Genomic DNA, 17,052 nt, shown 5'->3' with positions numbered 1-17,052 from the left:
GCGTTTGTTTATCATGAAGCAAACGGGGATTCTTTCGAATAATTATATTCCGCCTTTGCCGCCGAGAATGGTGGCCAAGGAGCTCGCTAAACTCAACACGGACTCGCTGTTCAATCTGGTGGAACTGTGGCTCAAAATGAGCGCGACTCAGCCGAAATTGTCCAAAGATCAAAGAGCTCAGGGACTCACCCAAAAACAGCTCCTCGAGTACTGCAACGATACCCTCAAGGCGCTGAAAGACCAGAAGGCGCCCAAAAGAAAACTGATTGACCGTCTTCTGGTGGATTACTACCCGTCAGGCCTAAATGCTCTGCAATTGGCACAGATAGACATACAAATGATGGTTGACAAACCAAACAATTACAGCTGGGTCTCGTCCACAGCCAAAATCGTGAAAAGAAAAGATGACGACGACACAAACAGCGTTCTCGAGGACTTCATCTTCTCGCTAGACTCGCAGGCGTTTCTCGACCGTCTTATCACCAATTTGTCAAACCTTTATCTAACGCATATCTATATCTCCAGACACCCGAATTTCCCTCTTATTCTGATCAGAATCCAGATGTACGAGTATGTCCATTTCAAAAAGACGCGGACCGCCAACCCTGCCGTCGCAAACAAGAACCAGCCTGATATTCTCTCTCGAACGCCGTACTACCTGGCTATTCCAATGAGCTCGCCTAATCTGATCCACTCGGCCGCCAACGAGGAGGATCTTGTTTCCAAAATCATCCTTCAGTCCGTGGAAATGACTCTCTCGTCCACGCTTCGCCAAATCCAGCTGTTTCCAAACCCAGACCCACCTGTGCGAACGCTAGAGGCCGTCCACATCCTCAAAGGTGTTTCACGATTTGGCCAGTCGCTTGCTAGCTGGACGCCTTATGCCGATGGAACAGTGGATATCAACCCTTTGGGAGCAACAGAAGACCATCTCAGCGTCAACCCATCGAAACTGGCCATGGGGGAAGACAAGAAGAGTCTTGTTGCATCTCTCAAGTTCAAAGGATCAACAGCACTCGTCCAATCAGAAACCCTGTACGAGACCAACAAGCCACCACCGAAAACTCGCAAGCTCAACGACGAGCAACCAGCACAGTCGAAATACGCCTCTTTGGTCCCCGTTCAGTACGGAGAGTATATTCTTGAGGACACACTTCCAGGGGCGCTGGAAGCTCCTAAAATCAAGCTCCGACTCCTTGGCAACGATATCTTTGCAGGCCTGCACCAGTTGGCTGTTGACGGCATAATCGAAGCAGAGAACGTGCCAAGCTGGCTCACAGGCTCTGAAAAATCGACGGTCGGCCGTGTAAAGGACGGTGTGTTCCAGCCCTCAGCGTCTTCCAGTTAGACGTTCGATATAATCATCTGCCAGATGGATGTGCACTGTGTTGTCTGCCAAGTCTTTAATAAGCTTGATCATATCAACGTCCTTCCGCTTGAAAGCCTCTTCGATCGCGCCTTTGTGGTCATCACAGCTGAGGTAGCATTTAATTTTCGTTTTGTACGGCATGTTTGTACAATGTCCTAGATACAGCGACGCGTGTCGTTTGTCGCCAACTTTCAAAGACTCTGTGTAGAACGGCTCGTAGCCTATAGGCGACTGTTTCTGTGTTGCAAAGTCGTATAGCTCGCGTCTTTTTTCTGGAAGTTGGATGTATGTCTTGAGCAGTTTGTAGTAGAACTGTTTGTCTGATATTTTGAGATCTTTCTGCAATTTCACAGCTCTTTTGAAATCGGCTTTGAGTAGCACTTCCAAGAGCTCCAAATGCGAAGACGTTTTGATCTTTAGGTCGGACTCTATGGGAGCAATTATGTCAAGGTTCTTAGCCTCGTCTTTGAGCCACTTGGACTCCGTTTTCATGTACTTGGATCTCTGCAGTGTTTGAGAAGCTTTGTTCAACAGCTGTTTTTGCTTGTCAAGGTCGCTTTCTTGTGCGAGTTTCTGCAAATTAACCATTGCCAGTCCAAATATCGAATCCTCCTTGTAAAAGTAATCGTTCAGAAGCTGCAGATCCCGCGATGCCACCTGTGTAATGAAAAGTCCCGAAGCGTTTTTTTTCCCGTTGAGCATTTTTAGCAAATCCGGCACGGAAACCTTGTTCAGCAGCGTCACGAGGATGTATAGAATGGAGTCTGTGTCCATGCTTTCTTCTGCCTTGTTGAGCGCGTAACTGTCCTGGTCCATCTCAAGCAGCATCGGCACTGCCAGGCTTACATTTTTCTCCAAACTCAGCAGTTTGGTAGCCAGGTCTGCACGGCCTTCGACGTAAGCAGCCTGTGCGATCGGTGCGAAAGGAACAGTTTTATCCTGGAGTCTCTTGAGCAGTTCTTGGAGAAGCTCGTCATTATCGAGGTCTGATTTGCGAATCTTGGCACACGCCCAGTTGATGTAAACGTTGTCTTTGGGTAAGTTCATGAAATCTGCTATTTTCAGACACAGATAGTGCAACTTGCGCAGAAGAAGCAGATCGATCAGTCTATCCAGCCCCAGCTCTATAAATTGGTTGTATGTGAGGAATATTCCGATTTCTGGTTGTCTGATAATGTTGAGAATACGCAGGTTGTTGCACGTCTCAACAAACTCGTCGGAGTTGTACATGTCCAAAGTGGTCTTACCAAACGTAGCTGCTCGCAGAAGTTTCTTTTGCCAGTAAGGGTCGAACTCCTCGGACGCGGCGCGGATGCAATGGTCGACGGCGTCGGCAAGATCGTCTGCTATGATTTCCAGGTTTTCGTTGGCCTTGGGTGACCGCTGGTCGATCTGCTCAATGGCATCCAGCAAAATCGCACTTGCCGAAGTGGAGCCAATTCTGAACGTCTCGACCGTGTAGTTGCTGACTCTGGAGACAAATTGCAGGTTAGAGTTGTCCAGGTAGAGCAATCCGTCCACCTCTGGCCGCAAGATTGCGGGCGAGTCCAGATAGAAGGTGATGGACTCGTCGGACGGCCCTATCAACAGCAATTCGTCCTCATAGCTCAGTACCACGGCATCGTTTCCGCACCATTCAAGCTGCAAGGGCACGCCCGACTCGCATTTGAACACGTTCAAAGTGGTTGTAAAGTCGCTGGTCACGATTAGCACACTGTGGTCGCCGTACAGTGCCACAAAGTCTCCGTTCGGCGAGGCAGAAATCAGACTGTACGGCCCCTGCTCATTTTTTTTTGTGTCCTGTATGCGCCGATCCATCAGCAGGACCCCGTCTTGGGTGGATATAACAATCTTCAACGGAGTGTGGTAGACAGGAGGGATGATAGCCCATCCAACAATGGACCCCTCCACGGTCGGAAACTCGCTGGCAGCATCATCGCCATAAGTGAAGCTTCTGAACCCGTCAATGGTGCGCACCACAAGCCCGTTATTCCAGAACCGGACATCGATAACCTCGGATCCTATATCGAATTCTTCAAACTCTCCGTCATAATCTGTATACACACGGTATTTCCCGTGGCGAAGAACCACCACCAGCTCGCACCGTCCTGTCCAGCCAAGACCGGCAATGTTTCCAACTTTTGTGTTCCAGGGGATGGAGGTCAATGGAGATCCAGATCCTGAGTAGATCTCTATCGCTGTTCCCATGATATGTGGAAACACGGCTATTGCGGCAGCATAGGGCCCAATTGCCACCATGCAATCTTTCAGATTCACGTCCTCCCATTGCAGGGAAAAAAGCGGGCGACTGCGGTAAAAAACTGTCTGCAATCGCTCCCAGCCCAAACTCGGAGAAGACATTAAAAATAATAAATTAATCAAATTATACATTTTTCTAGCTTTCCATGACAGAAGAGGTATCGCCATACGTCACGCTGATTTCCAACGACGGGTTCCAATTCCAGATTACTAGAGACGCTGCCATGGTCAGCGGGACGCTCAAGGGTATGCTGAACACGTCGTTTCAGGAATCCTCGACAAACACAATCAAACTACACGAACTGGACGCAGTCTTACTCGAGAAAGTGATCGAGTATCTGTATTACAACCTCAAATACAAAGAATCGGTCGACGTGCCGGAGTTCGACATCCCCACCGAAATGGCGCTCGAGCTGCTTGTGGCTGCTGATTTCCTGGATGTCTAGTTACACTCTCCTGTTGAACTGCGAATAGAGAGACGGATCATAGGCAGACGGAGTGCTGTAGAAATCCGTGCCGGTGGTGGGCTTCGAAGGCAGTGGTGGTGCCGCCGACGGACTCGAGAATGATCCTGCCGGAGAAGAGAACGAAGAAGCAAAACTGCCTGGCTGGCTGTACTGTGCGGCAGGGGCCTGGTTCTGCAAGCTGAACCTTTCAAATTGCTGCCGCAGCAGGTCCTGGTCTCGTTGTGGTCCGTTTACCTCTATCTGGTGAACAAGCTTATCTGCCTCGTTGCTACGCTCACTTACCAGCTTTTCTAGGGCAAACCGCAAGTTCGAGGTGAAAGTGAGCAACCGTTCATAGAAAGCTTCGCCTTCAGCAACACCGCTTTTGTATGTATTCCACTGCTCAATTGAGTTGAGAAACCGCGCGTTAACCACCTGTGTAGTGCTCTTTGAAGACTCGCGCTTCTTGAGCCTATATTTCACCGTAGAGTCATCCAACACTTCGTTCATTGCTTTTTTAAGATCGTTGATCAATGGAATCTGTTTTTCGACTGTCAGAGCTATTCTTTCCTGATATGGTCGGAACTTTGCCAGCTCGGCCTCGAAAATGTCCTCTATCTGGGCCGTGTTCCGATTCATGATCAGCGACTTCGAGATATCGTCATTGTGAGCTTTCTCCTTCAAATCCTCATAGGTGTTGGATCTTTCTTTCTGAAGATACCTCAGCTCTTGCAGCTTGTTATCGACTTTGCCCAGCTTGTCTCTCGAACCGGCCACATTCACCGGCTCGTCGTCCATGTCCAGCAGAGATTCGGGCTCCTTGGTGCTTTTGTTGTACTCACGAGCCACCTCCGGACTAGATATACCTTTGCTCAGAATATCTATGTCCAGTTTGATCTTATTGTAGATTGCACCAATCTTTCGATCAGTCTCACCAGCATCCAACAGAGATTTTTTAGCGCGGGCGAGATCTTGCTTCAGATTCATCAGGGCAGCGGGATACTGTTCCTGTACCCAGGCTGTGCCATACTTGGTTTTGTTCGAGTCGTATTTGTGAGCTTCCTGAGCAACAAGCCTGTCACAAGTATCAACATTGCTTTGTACCTGTGCTCTAAGACTTGCAGACCTTGAAGTGTCCACAGGTTCGTTCATGATGGCCGCTGCTCCTTGGACCACTCGCGCATCAATGGAGTCTGAATCGACCTCGCTGCTTCCGTTGCTGTTTGGCTCTTCTAGCAGAAGACGAAGATCGACAAGCGATTTTGGGAGCTGGAGGAATTCGAGCGTGGAACTGAGCTCAAGATCAGCCAGCTCGCATTTCTCGCTTTCGGCCCTGAGTAGCTTGGCAACCTCCTCAGAGTACATACTCGACTGCTCGTGAACTTTCAAGGGAACAATCCTGTCGAACAAATCCTTGCCAACGATGTCCGAAATTCTCTGATCCCCAAGACCAATTGCCTTAGCACTATCCATAGGCTTGATGTCCGGTAAGGTGGATGCGTTTGGAACCATATCGTGGTAGATTAGATCGTTGTCTTTCTCAAGCAATTCGTACTCCGACTTGATCAGTTTGGCATGTTCTTTAAGCTTGTCCTTGAAGGCAGGATCGAATAAAGAGCTGTATCCGCTATGCTTTTTTATCGTCTCTTCGGCCAGCTTCATGTAGGCAATGGCTTGGCCATACTTATTTGAACTTTTCAGAAGCTGAGATTGCTGAAAGTTTGCGTAAGACAGATAATACAGCTCTTTCAATTTAGTGTATTGGTGCCAGTTGTACTGCATGGTTTTGACGTTTTGAATCAGCTCGGATGCTGAAGCGTACAGTTTTGCAGTAGATTTGGCCAAACGGGCCAAGAGCGACTGCTTTGGCTCTTCTGTGATTTCGATGTATCGCAATAAAAAGGACTCTTGTGCCTGTGCAAGCATTAACTTTGCAAGGGCCTGCATGCTTTGGACACTAAGGTCGTCGGACGGAGCGTGCAAAAAGCTCTCCTGGATGTACTGGTAAACTCCGCTAGCTTTCTGGAACCATTCGTAGCTGACTTTCAAGTCCTCTGCTGTGGCTGCCAAGTGTGACATTATTCCTGCCAAGTTAAATAAAACACTGGCCTTTTCGAATGCCAGCGAATGCTGCTTGTGGGAGACGGAAGGGACAAAGGCGTCGTACCAGCAGAACTCAATTCCCAGTATGTCCACGGCAACTCTCAGCTCCAGCATTTCAAGCTGGCCATAATATCTGTAGTATAGATCTCTGCCAATTGGGTCCTCGTCGCAATGGATAAGATCTGTCCTTAGCTTGTTGAAAGCGGCAATCTCGTGTTCGAAATCACTGGCTTTCCCGTAAATACGGCCGAGGTAAGTACTCAAAGGATTTGTCCAGTCAACAGGCTTGGTCTTCTTCAAGGGAATAGAAATAAATTTGGGCATTGCGTGAAAGATTTGTGGCCCTCGATGAAAGAAATAATATTGCAATTAAAGCTGGGGAGGGAAATTTATCAGATAATTTTATACCCACTGATATTTTAATTTCTTATCATGTCGTCTGCTTTCAAAACAGTGTCGGAAGAGGTCGACAAGCTGGCGAGCAATGACTCGCTGGAACACATACTGACCGATTCGAAGTCGCTATTAGACAGCCTGCGCAGGCTCAGAAACGACGTGGAGAACGATCAGGATGATATGACTATGATAAAGACCCAGTTCAAGAGCTGGAGTGAGAATACGCTGAAGAACGAAAAATCCATCAACAAGTCGATCAAGAACTACGGCTCCAAAATCGACAAGGTGCTCAATTTCAATCTATCTAATATTTATACCTACCAGACTGTGGATGTCAACTCAAATCCGCGGGCCCGCAAATTAGTGGACCGGGCAATTGTGATGGATTTGCTGCGCAATGGTCATTTTGATGTTCTCGAGCACATTGAGAAGCAACGCGGCATCAAAGTGCCACAGGAGCTGGTGGACAGGTTCAAGCAACTGAACGAAATCCTAATCAGTTTCAGAGAACACGATGATCTTCAGCCAGCTATCATGTGGGCCGCGCAGCACTCTAATGAACTGAAATCAATAGGCTCAGACCTGGAGTTCAACCTGCACAAACTGCAATTCATCAAGCTGTACAACCAGAGCAAGAACAACGAGCCTTTCGAAGCCTACAAATACGCAAGGGACAATTTCCCAAACTTCGGAACCACGCATCTGGACACCATCTCGAAACTACTCTTCACAATCATGTACTCCTCATCCACGCCAGACTGCAAGTTTGAGAACTATCTGACGGACGGCGACTTGTCAAACGAGACCTTTTACAACCAAATATGTCAGGATTACTGCTCTTTGATCGGACTTTCTTCGAATTCGCCTCTCTATAATACCCTGCTCACCAGCTACATCGCCTTGCCCAGCTTCATCAAGTACCACAGGATCTCCAAGAGCTCGGGCAACCTTAACTGGACCACCACTAACGAGCTTCCGTTTGAAATCAACCTGCCTCCATCGTTGCAGTTCCATTCCATCTTCATCTGCCCCGTGTCCAAGGAAGAAACGACTTCCGAAAACCCGCCTATGGTGCTTCCATGCCGCCATATCATTTCCAAAGACAGTCTCATTAAGCTGAGTCGCAACAGCGTGGCCAACTTCAAATGTCCTTACTGTCCGCGAACCAGCACCATTGCCCAGGCAGTGCAGGCTAGATTTGTGAATTTGTGAAAAATAAAAAAATTATTCCAACATGCCTAGCAGAAGAGCCCGCAAGAAGCGGCGGACAGAAGACTTTTCGAGCTCTTCGGAGTCTGAGAACGATAGCGACTCCATGAGCGTGGCCAGCGTACACGAAGAGCAGCCGGACGTGCCTGAAGCATACACAATAGATGGCCTGGACACACAGGAGGTGTCTGATAGCACGCAGCTGAGACTACAGCAGCTAAACAAGGACCGACTGGCCAGTTTGGAACACAGCCTGGTCAGCAACGTGAAACTCGACTTGGACGCAGCACAAAACCAGATAAAAAATGCGCGCGAGCAGCTACAGAACGAGTATTTGAAGAAGATGCTCGTGACGTACTCGGAGGACCTGGATGCACTGCGCCAAAAAACCGATTTCAAGGAGAACTCACTCAAAACTCTCGCCCGTCTTCTCAAAGAGAGCGGAAACATCTTTGACGACGAAACTCTCAAGTCGCTAGTTGAGTAGTGTGTATGATAACTTCTAATCTAAATCTCATTTAGTGTGCATAAATCTGGGACGGTTTTAAGTGGCGTAGACAGGCTGTGCAAGAGTCATTAGAATTGCCCCGTAGGTTTTAAATTCTATTGTTAGAAAATAAAAGCTCTACTTAAACATAGCAGCAGAACATTGTTTGATTCCGGGCACTCCTACTGGAACCTTTTACCTTTTGCTACCATTAGATCACGAAAAAAGATTGGGTTTTCATCTTTCCAAGGACTCAGAGTGTAGAATCAACCTTCCACTATTTTTTCAGACTAAAACTGGTTTGACACAATGAAAATTGCTACACTATTTATACTGGTTTCCAGTGTCTGTGTGAGGGCGGATCCGCGGTTCGTCAGGCTGGAGGCCTCTGTTCTTCGAGGAGCGTCATACAGGGACTCTCAGAAGGGGGCGAAGCCGTACATGTTGGAAAAAAGGGCTGATGATGGCTCAGTCACGATGGAGTTGCAGAACGCGCAGTCTTTCTACGAGGTCGAGGTCCAGATAGGGTCCAATAACCAGACGTTGGGGGTTCTGGTCGACACCGGTTCCTCGGACATGTGGGTGATGAACTCGAATAACTCTTACTGTTCCTCCTCCAGCAGTAAAAAGGTGAAACGGGCCGGCTCGGCAGATGTGCCAAAAAGAGGACGTGATCTTTCCAGCTTGTACAATTTCAACTCTCGAAAGGACGATAACAACGCAAAAGCACTGCTTGGTGGCTGGGGAGACATGACCACCACAGAGATCGCAACCCAGGACGAGACTCAGACGGCTTCCGCTGCGCAGGCCACCCTTGACTGCTCGCAGTACGGAACGTTCGATCCTTCTGAGTCCACGTCGTTCCACAACAACGGAACCACGTTTGAGATCTCGTATCAGGACAACTCGTTTGCTTATGGAACCTGGGGCTACGACGACGTCACTTTCAACGGGGTCACCGTCAACGATCTCTCGCTGGCCGTGGCCGACGAAACGAATTCCGAAATGGGTGTTCTGGGGATTGGATTTAGAGAATTGGAAACCACATACTCAGGAGGCGGCTCGCAGCATTACGTTTACGACAACCTGCCCTTCAAAATGGTTGATCAGGGACTCGTCGGAAGAGCCGCTTACTCTGTCTATCTGAATTCCTCTGATGCCAGCACCGCTTCGATCCTCTTTGGGGCGGTCGACCACAGCAAATACAGTGGAGACCTTGTTCTGGTTCCTATCATCAACTCGGCTGTTTCTCTCGGCTACCAGAAACCAATCAAGCTCGAAATCACCCTGTCTGCCATCACAGTCAGCAACTCCAACGGACAGCAAGCCAGCATTGGCTCAGGTGCTGCCGCTGCTCTTTTCGATACCGGAACGACTCTGACTTATGCTCCAAGCGACATCATCGAGCAGATCGCCGAGAGCCTCGATTTCGACTACAGCAGCTCTGTCGGGGCCTACGTGGCGAAATGCAGCTCTGTCGAGAGCTACTCTATCAACTTCGACTTCCAAGGTAAAGTAATAGAGGCTCCTTTGAGTTCCTTCCTTGTTGCTCTGCAAACCACCTCCGGACAGATTTCCTCCTACTGCGCATTGGGTATTTTCTCCTCCGGAGACGAATCCTTTACGCTCGGAGACTCTTTCCTGCAAAACGTCTACTTTGTGGCTGACCTCGAGGGATACCAAATGGCTATAGCCGACGTAAACCTGAGTCCTGGAGACGAGCAAATTGAGGCCATTTCAGGCGACTCTATTCCGTCCGCTTCGTCGGTTTCCGATTACTCCAGCACCTGGGGCGCCTCTGCCACCGCTCTGGATACCGGCAAATCTACCTCTCTGGGATCGGTGACTGCAGTGACCACCGGAAAAGTGACCTCGTCTATGAAAGCAGAGTCGGGTGTGGCAACAGACACTTCGGCCGGGTCTGGGTCAACGTCGTCGTCTTCCGGCTCCAGCTCGGGCTCCAGCAAAGCCTCGAAGGCGGTGAGTTTCAGTTTCGGTGCCGTTTTGTGCGCATTCGTGGTTTCTGTACTAGTTATTGGCTAGATTTAAAGAGCTATGGTCTACATTTCTGAGATTATTTTTTTTTGCACCGCCTCAAACTCTCTCTCGTAACGCGTTTACTACGAGCCGCAAGATCTCGTTTAGCGTCGTTTACCTCTCGTTCTTTTCGTGAAAGAAAAAATACTATATAAAGCGTTATACAACCACTGTATTTTGATAAACATGAGCACCGAAATTAAGCTTGCACCAAAGGATTACGAGAAGGACAAGGACTTCGCCAAGGCTCTGCATGGCAAGGACGCCACGAGCGCTACAGGAATGAGTGCTTGGGTGAAGAAGGACAAGGAAGCTCAGAAAGTCGCGATGGAGGGATATTTCAAGCACTGGGACGGGAAGACCGACAAAGAGACCGAGAAATCGAGGCTCGAGGACTACTCGACGCTGACCAAGCACTACTACAACCTGGTGACCGATTTCTACGAGTACGGATGGGGAGCCTCGTTCCACTTTTCCAGATACTACAAGGGAGAGCCATTCAGACAGGCTTGTGCTAGACATGAGCACTATTTGGCATTGAAAATGGGTATCAACGAGAACATGAAGGTGCTGGACGTCGGATGCGGAGTTGGTGGCCCTGCCAGAGAGATCACCAGGTTTACTGATTGTGAGATTGTCGGACTGAATAATAACGACTACCAAATCGAGAGAGCCAACAACTACGCCAAGAAAATGAAGTTGGACCACAAGCTGTCTTTCGTGAAGGGAGACTTCATGCAGATGGACTTTGAGCCAGAAACCTTTGATGCTGTCTACTCCATCGAGGCCACCGTCCATGCTCCTGTGCTGGAAGGAGTGTATGGCCAGATTTACAAGGTGTTGAAGCCCGGTGGAGTTTTCGGAGTTTACGAGTGGGTGATGACCGACGAGTACGACGAGACCAACGAGGAGCACCGCAAGATTGCGTACGGAATTGAGCTCGGTGACGGTATTCCTAAAATGTACAAAAGAGAGGTTGCCGAGAAAGCTCTGCAAAATGTCGGTTTCGAGATCGAGTACACCAGAGACCTTGCCGACGCCGGTGACGAGATCCCATGGTACTACCCATTGAGCGGAGACTTTAAATACGTGCAGACTATCGGCGATCTCTGGACTTTCTTCAGAACGTCCACCGTGGGCAGAAAAATCACCACTGGCTCTGTTGGCCTCATGGAAAAATTGGGCATTGCTCCTAAGGGCTCCGTGAAGGTCACCGAGGCTCTTGAGGACGCTGCTGTGTACCTCGTTGAAGGAGGAAAAAGGAAGCTGTTCACTCCTATGATGCTGTACGTTGTGAGAAAACCTTTAAATGCTAAATAAATACATTCAGTGTATACTTCTAAAAAGCAAAATACCTTCAAGAATATGCCTTTATATATGGTTCTCAGCTATGAGTCTATCAGATAAACAAGTCCCCAGGCGCAGCCAGCAGCAAACGAGCCAATGGCAACCATCTGGAGACCTTCCGATACCCTTATGTAATGAGGCGTGTCATCACCCATGGAAACGATGGTCTTAAAGTATCCAAACCAGAACAACGTGAAAATCATCACCACCACCGATATTATCAATCCTGTGCCGACTGTGCTCGTGAAGAAGTATGGGATTAATGGGACGAAACCTCCAAAGAAATATCCAGACCCAATTGTTAATGCGCTCATCAATTGACGTCCGTCGGCAGGTTCCTCCAACCCGCGACCGTATCTGATCACAAAGTCAATCATCGTCTTGGGGTCGGCCTCCAAGTCCCGGACAAACGATTGGATAGTTTCCTCAGAAGCACCCATCTCGATCATGACGTCTCCAACTTCCCCAGCAATCGAGTCTGGGTTCTCGAAAAATAACTGTTTTTCCTTTTTCACTTGGGATTTGTAGTATTCCAATTCTGAGCGGGCAGCAAGATAGCCTCCGAGACCCATCGAGATGGCACCGGAAACTAGCTCTGCCATACCTCCGGTGATGACAAGTTTGGAGTCTCCTAGGGAAGACAGACCGGCGGTCAGGGCAAACGGAACTGTAAGACCGTCACTGAGACCGATAATCAGATCGCTCATAGCTCTTGGGTCCACTTTGCCAAACATGCCTGTCTCCTGAGAACTATCGAAATCATCGCCTTTTTGTTGCAGCTTTGGAGAGCCTGGTGTCTGTGGTTGGGACTCGATGTCACCGTCTGAAAGGGAACCGTAGTTATTATTATTAGTGTCTCTCATGAGTGGACCACTTTGGTTAGAAGAAGAGCTGAAAAGAGACACAAGGGCTCTTTTGAGGGCGACTATGCTCATATCTGGCTGTAATTAATGTATGATTGCTGATTTCTTGTGTAGGGCTCGTGAGTATCGAACAAGTCGTCTGTTTCAATACTAGTGCTGTGCGGGAACAAGCTGCGGCACTGTCTGATCTGTGACAATACTGTGTGAGTTGCGCGGTTAGCAATTAAAATTTGCCTGAACGTTAAATCCTTTGGCGAGGTCGTCTGAAATACACGCCGAAAACTTGCTATTATATTAGCAAATAGGATGGCAGTAGCAAATGGATAGAGATTAGCTGTGCTCACTAATGAAAAAGTTCAAAACACGCTGTATTACTGAAGAATTCACGCAGTAGTAGTGTGGGCAGAGAGATCGTCAATATATAAAACTTTTAAATTTTTGAAGCACCTCTTAAAAAAAACTGTGCGGGTCGTGTGCCGCCCACTTGTAATACTAGTGAAGCGCGCTACTGCAGGCCCCGCTTGTCAAAATCCAGCAAATCAGAGGCCGGTAAATTGTCATCATGAAATTTCTGACAAGTATTGCTAATCAAGGGTTAGTTTCTAGACAGATATTAATTTGTGTTGACAGATTTTAGCCGCCGCTAGAAAGAACGTTGCATTGTGCGAGACCTCCAGACGAGGCTGAAACCTCTTGGAACGTCATAACCCCAGCTTAATTAATAATCTCAAAAGATTAATAATTATGACTCTCAGCCAAGGGTAAAATCCATCCTCTTCTGTTTTCCGGAGAGCCAAACTGAGTTTGCACATCACGAACGTGGACTCGATTTGTGTAACCTTTATCGTCTTACACCGGATCGTCTTACACCCTGCCTAATCGACGCGTCTGTAGTCCCTTCGTATTTTTTTTTCTTAATTTTTTCATTTTCTTTGATCTTAACCAAAATACTTTGTCATGGTGTTATTGGTAACCCTGGGCATTATTGCCATGGCAGTATGCCAGGCCGCTGCTAAGACACATACATTCTTCTACGAGACAAAGTGGATCACAGCAAATCCAGACGGTGTGAAGGAGCGTCGAGTCATCTCGTTTAACGGAAGCTGGCCTTTGCCCACCATCGAGGTCAACAAGGGCGATTCTGTGCAACTGCATCTGATCAACGGGCTCGACGTCTCGACCTCTTTACACTTCCATGGTCTGCTTCAGAATGGCTCTAACCACATGGACGGGCCCGTTGCCGTCACTCAATGTCCGATACCTCCTGGCGAGTCTTTTCTCTACGAGTTCACGGTGGATCAGGTGGGAACGTATTGGTACCACAGCCACAGCGGGTCGCAGTACAGCGATGGATTACGTGGGTTATTTATTGTTCATGATAAAGAGGTGGAATCCAACTACAAGTTCGACAAAGAGCTCGTTTTCTCTCTGAGTGACTGGTATCATGACTCAAGTGAGGTCTTGGTTCAAAAACAGCTTTCTCTATATAATCCCACGGGAGCCGAGCCAATCCCCCAGAACACGCTTATAAACGACACCAAGAACATCACCTTCGAGGTGGAGCCCGACACCACGTATCTGATCCGAATTGCCAATATTGGAATCATGTCGTCGCAGTACCTATTTTTCGAAGATCACGATATCGACATCATCGAGGTGGACGGCGTCTACCTTCATCCTGCCAGGGCCTCCATGATATACCTGGCCGTGGGCCAAAGAATGAGTGTTTTGCTGAAGACCAAGTCCTCTGCATCCAGAAACTTTGGTATCGTCCATGCGCTGGACATCTCCATGCTGGACGCCCTGCCGGCTGATCTGCAGTATGTGTCTGTCAACCAGCTTGTTTACGACAAGAGCTTGCCGGACGCAACGCTGAAAAAAGAATGGCTGGACATTGACTCGTATTCTCCATTTGACGACTTCGAGCTGCGTCCCCTGGACGACGAGCCTCTGCTTCCAGACCCAGACCACCGCATAGAAGTTGTTTTGCACATGGAGAACTTGGGAGACGGTGTCAACTATGCATTTTTCAACAACTACACCTATGTTGCTCCCAAAGTGCCGACTCTGCTTACGGCACTCACTGCTCCTAAGGAGTACGTCTCGAACGCCAGAATATACGGATCCAACACAAACTCGTTTGTGCTCAACTACGGAGACGTTGTGGAGCTCGTGGTGAACAACGAGGATGACAACAAGCATCCTTTCCACCTGCACGGCCACCAGTTCCAGACCATAGTCAGATCCGACCAATACGACGATCCCCACCACTACGACCCCGACGCAGAGACAGACTTGCCTGAAATCCCCGTTCGCAGAGATACAATGATTGTGGAAGGCAATGGACACATGGTGCTGCGCTTCGAGGCCAAAAACCCAGGTATCTGGTTCTTCCACTGCCATCTGGACTTCCATCTTGAGCAGGGCCTTGCCTTGACGCTCATCGAAGCTCCTTTAGAGCTCCAGGAGCAGTTTGCGTCGAAAGAGCTGCCTGAATACTTTTTGCATGCTTGCAAAGCTTCCGAGACTCCTTATAAAGGCAATGCTGCTGCCAACACCAAGCACTGGCTGGACCTGACCGGAGAAAACGTGCAGCCACCGCCTTTGCCGGACGGGTTCACGTTCAAGGGCTATGTGGCGCTGGCCGCGTGCACGGTCGTCGCGCTCTACGGCCTGAAGTGTATTTATTCGTACGGTATGGGAGACTTGAACAAGTCCGAGAACGTGGCAGCAGACGAGCGCAGAATGATCCGGAAACTGATGCTGAAGCTAAACGAAGAGCAGCGGGAAATGCTGAGCTCGTCGACCTCGACGGTCAAGAAAAGAGAGGAGATGCGCCAGATGATCGAGGAGCTCGAGGAGCTCGATAAACGGTTCCGCGAGCTCGAGTAGGCGGTGCACGGGTGTGTACATAAAAAATGAAATCGCGATAGGCTACGAGCGCATGCCAGGCTTCAAAGCGTGGCCGGTAATAGTTGGTTCTGTAATGTCTGTTGAGGTGCAAGGCGATCTGATCAGGTTCTCGTACGGCGACGCCCATGCCTGTGTTGCGAAAAAAGGCTGCACCCTGGTCTCGTTTGTGGTGAATGGCGATGAATATATGTATCTCTCGGAAGCTGCCGATTTGTCGAGCAAGAGCACGACGCCCGTGAGAGGCGGAATGCCGCTGATTTTTCCAGCGTTCGGCAAGTCGTACCTGGAGAGCCTGAAGACGGTTCAGCAGCACGGGTTTGTGCGCAACCTGGCGTGGGACTTTGTCATTGCCGAGGTTCTGACAGAGTGCACGGTAGCACGGTTTCGGCTGAGCCATCGGCAGTGCGAGGACGAGCAGCAGTACCACAACTGGTGCCAGTTCTATGGCCAGCCTATAAAGTTTGCTCTGACGATGGATTTCAGCCTGTTTTCGGACCGCATCACCGTGAACACGAGCCTTGTCAACGAGAACGTGTCTGAGCTGGAGTTCCAATTTTTGTACCACACCTATTTCCGGGTGCCCTGTGTTCGCGACATGTACATCACGGGACTCAGAGGGGCCAAATATTTGGACAGACTGCAGACCCGGTACCGGCTAGATCCCAGTCCGATGCTCAAGGTGGAGGAGCAGACAGACAAATTGTACAAGCTAGGCGAGAACAACCGGGAAGTCGACATTTTGTCGGGCAACTACAACGTAAGGCTGACCGCGTCGGAGAACCTGAGCGACCTGGTGGTCTGGAACCCGTGGAAAGAGGGTGCTGCCAAGATGAAAGACTTTGAGCCGAAATCCAGCTACCGGAACATGTGCTGCGTCGAGTTTGGCGCAATTGAGGGCACGACGGTCGCCAGAGGCGGCCGGTGGCAGTGCCAGCACACGATCACGATTATTTAGGCGCAATTGCAGGGAATACTAAAATATCATCATCTATGTATTAAACTATTTTTCCTCGCCCGGCTGCTCCTGCGCCTTGTCGTCGGAGGCCGCCTCCTCCTCGTCGGAGCTGCTGAGCTGGTCCAGCTCGCTCGGAGTGTTCAGCGAGGGGAACTCGCCGCCGCTCTCGGCGGCCAGCTTGGCGAAGTCGATCGACTCGTCGCCGAAGGCGTTGCCCAGGTCGCCCATAGGGTTCTGCAGGTCGTCGTCTTTCTCGTCCTGCTCGTCCTCGTCGACCCACTTGTCAAAGTCTGTCTTTATGTAGTGCTGCTTCACCTTCTGCTTGGTCAGTCTCGGCCAGAACTCGGCATTGAGCTTCTTCTTGTACAGCACAAAGAAGACGTGCGATCCCGTGATCTGGTACTTGGACTTCTTCTCGTCGACCTCGTCGTAGAACTCAATGTCCAGCTTGTAGTGCTGTCCGCCCGACGTGCCCTCGAACTTCAGCTCGGTGGCCGTGAGCGTGATCTCTGGCTTCTCCACATCGGCCACATTGATCGTCAGATACAGCAGGTTTTTCTCTGGAACCGAGTCGTTGGATCTTTGCGCCCAAAGAACTGATGTTAGCCTTACAGAGCGGCGTTTACTTACCTTCAGGTGGAATTGTCGACATGACAGATCGTAGTTTG

At 49.3% G+C, this 17,052-nt stretch overlaps 11 protein-coding genes across 11 annotated transcripts; 7 read left to right on the top strand and 4 right to left on the bottom strand.

Moving 5' to 3' along the window:
- Positions 1-67: 67 nt before the first annotated feature.
- KL928_004360 (uncharacterized protein) lies at positions 68-1,247 on the top strand (the record flags this gene model as incomplete). Its single annotated transcript, XM_043205050.1, has 2 exons — positions 68-738; positions 821-1,247. The coding sequence occupies 2 exons, from the start codon at positions 68-70 to the stop codon at positions 1,245-1,247; spliced, it is 1,098 nt and encodes a 365-aa protein (XP_043058427.1).
- An 83-nt stretch (positions 1,248-1,330) lies between these two features.
- Positions 1,331-3,628, bottom strand: KL928_004359 (uncharacterized protein; the record flags this gene model as incomplete). Its single annotated transcript, XM_043205048.1, has 1 exon — positions 1,331-3,628. The coding sequence occupies one exon, from the start codon at positions 3,626-3,628 to the stop codon at positions 1,331-1,333; it is 2,298 nt and encodes a 765-aa protein (XP_043058426.1).
- A 446-nt stretch (positions 3,629-4,074) lies between these two features.
- KL928_004358 (uncharacterized protein) lies at positions 4,075-6,501 on the bottom strand (the record flags this gene model as incomplete). Its single annotated transcript, XM_043205047.1, has 1 exon — positions 4,075-6,501. One exon carries the CDS (start codon positions 6,499-6,501, stop codon positions 4,075-4,077), a length of 2,427 nt encoding a protein of 808 aa, XP_043058425.1.
- Positions 6,502-6,609: 108 nt separating this feature from the next.
- Positions 6,610-7,785, top strand: KL928_004357 (uncharacterized protein; the record flags this gene model as incomplete). The annotated part of the gene is made up of 1 exon (XM_043205046.1): positions 6,610-7,785. One exon carries the CDS (start codon positions 6,610-6,612, stop codon positions 7,783-7,785), a length of 1,176 nt encoding a protein of 391 aa, XP_043058424.1.
- Positions 7,786-7,807: 22 nt separating this feature from the next.
- KL928_004356 (uncharacterized protein) lies at positions 7,808-8,269 on the top strand (the record flags this gene model as incomplete). Its single annotated transcript, XM_043205045.1, has 1 exon — positions 7,808-8,269. One exon carries the CDS (start codon positions 7,808-7,810, stop codon positions 8,267-8,269), a length of 462 nt encoding a protein of 153 aa, XP_043058423.1.
- A 441-nt stretch (positions 8,270-8,710) lies between these two features.
- Positions 8,711-10,312, top strand: KL928_004355 (uncharacterized protein; the record flags this gene model as incomplete). The annotated part of the gene is made up of 1 exon (XM_043205044.1): positions 8,711-10,312. The coding sequence occupies one exon, from the start codon at positions 8,711-8,713 to the stop codon at positions 10,310-10,312; it is 1,602 nt and encodes a 533-aa protein (XP_043058422.1).
- A 180-nt stretch (positions 10,313-10,492) lies between these two features.
- On the top strand, positions 10,493-11,626 carry KL928_004354 (uncharacterized protein; the record flags this gene model as incomplete). The annotated part of the gene is made up of 1 exon (XM_043205043.1): positions 10,493-11,626. The coding sequence occupies one exon, from the start codon at positions 10,493-10,495 to the stop codon at positions 11,624-11,626; it is 1,134 nt and encodes a 377-aa protein (XP_043058421.1).
- A 68-nt stretch (positions 11,627-11,694) lies between these two features.
- On the bottom strand, positions 11,695-12,588 carry KL928_004353 (uncharacterized protein; the record flags this gene model as incomplete). The annotated part of the gene is made up of 1 exon (XM_043205042.1): positions 11,695-12,588. The coding sequence occupies one exon, from the start codon at positions 12,586-12,588 to the stop codon at positions 11,695-11,697; it is 894 nt and encodes a 297-aa protein (XP_043058420.1).
- An 885-nt stretch (positions 12,589-13,473) lies between these two features.
- Positions 13,474-15,408, top strand: KL928_004352 (uncharacterized protein; the record flags this gene model as incomplete). The annotated part of the gene is made up of 1 exon (XM_043205041.1): positions 13,474-15,408. The coding sequence occupies one exon, from the start codon at positions 13,474-13,476 to the stop codon at positions 15,406-15,408; it is 1,935 nt and encodes a 644-aa protein (XP_043058419.1).
- Positions 15,409-15,460: 52 nt separating this feature from the next.
- On the top strand, positions 15,461-16,384 carry KL928_004351 (uncharacterized protein; the record flags this gene model as incomplete). The annotated part of the gene is made up of 1 exon (XM_043205040.1): positions 15,461-16,384. The coding sequence occupies one exon, from the start codon at positions 15,461-15,463 to the stop codon at positions 16,382-16,384; it is 924 nt and encodes a 307-aa protein (XP_043058418.1).
- Positions 16,385-16,429: 45 nt separating this feature from the next.
- On the bottom strand, positions 16,430-17,036 carry KL928_004350 (uncharacterized protein; the record flags this gene model as incomplete). The annotated part of the gene is made up of 2 exons (XM_043205039.1): positions 16,430-16,944; positions 17,015-17,036. The coding sequence occupies 2 exons, from the start codon at positions 17,034-17,036 to the stop codon at positions 16,430-16,432; spliced, it is 537 nt and encodes a 178-aa protein (XP_043058417.1).
- Between the last annotated feature and the right edge of the window lie 16 nt (positions 17,037-17,052).

The sequence above is a fragment of the Ogataea angusta genome (assembly GCF_019207475.1).
Source record: "Ogataea angusta isolate 61-244 chromosome Unknown 61-244_NODE_9_length_489604_cov_89.567313, whole genome shotgun sequence".
Lineage (NCBI taxonomy): Eukaryota > Fungi > Ascomycota > Pichiomycetes > Pichiales > Pichiaceae > Ogataea > Ogataea angusta.
Note: the sequence above shows the minus strand (reverse complement) of the source record. Positions and strands in the feature narration are given on the sequence as shown.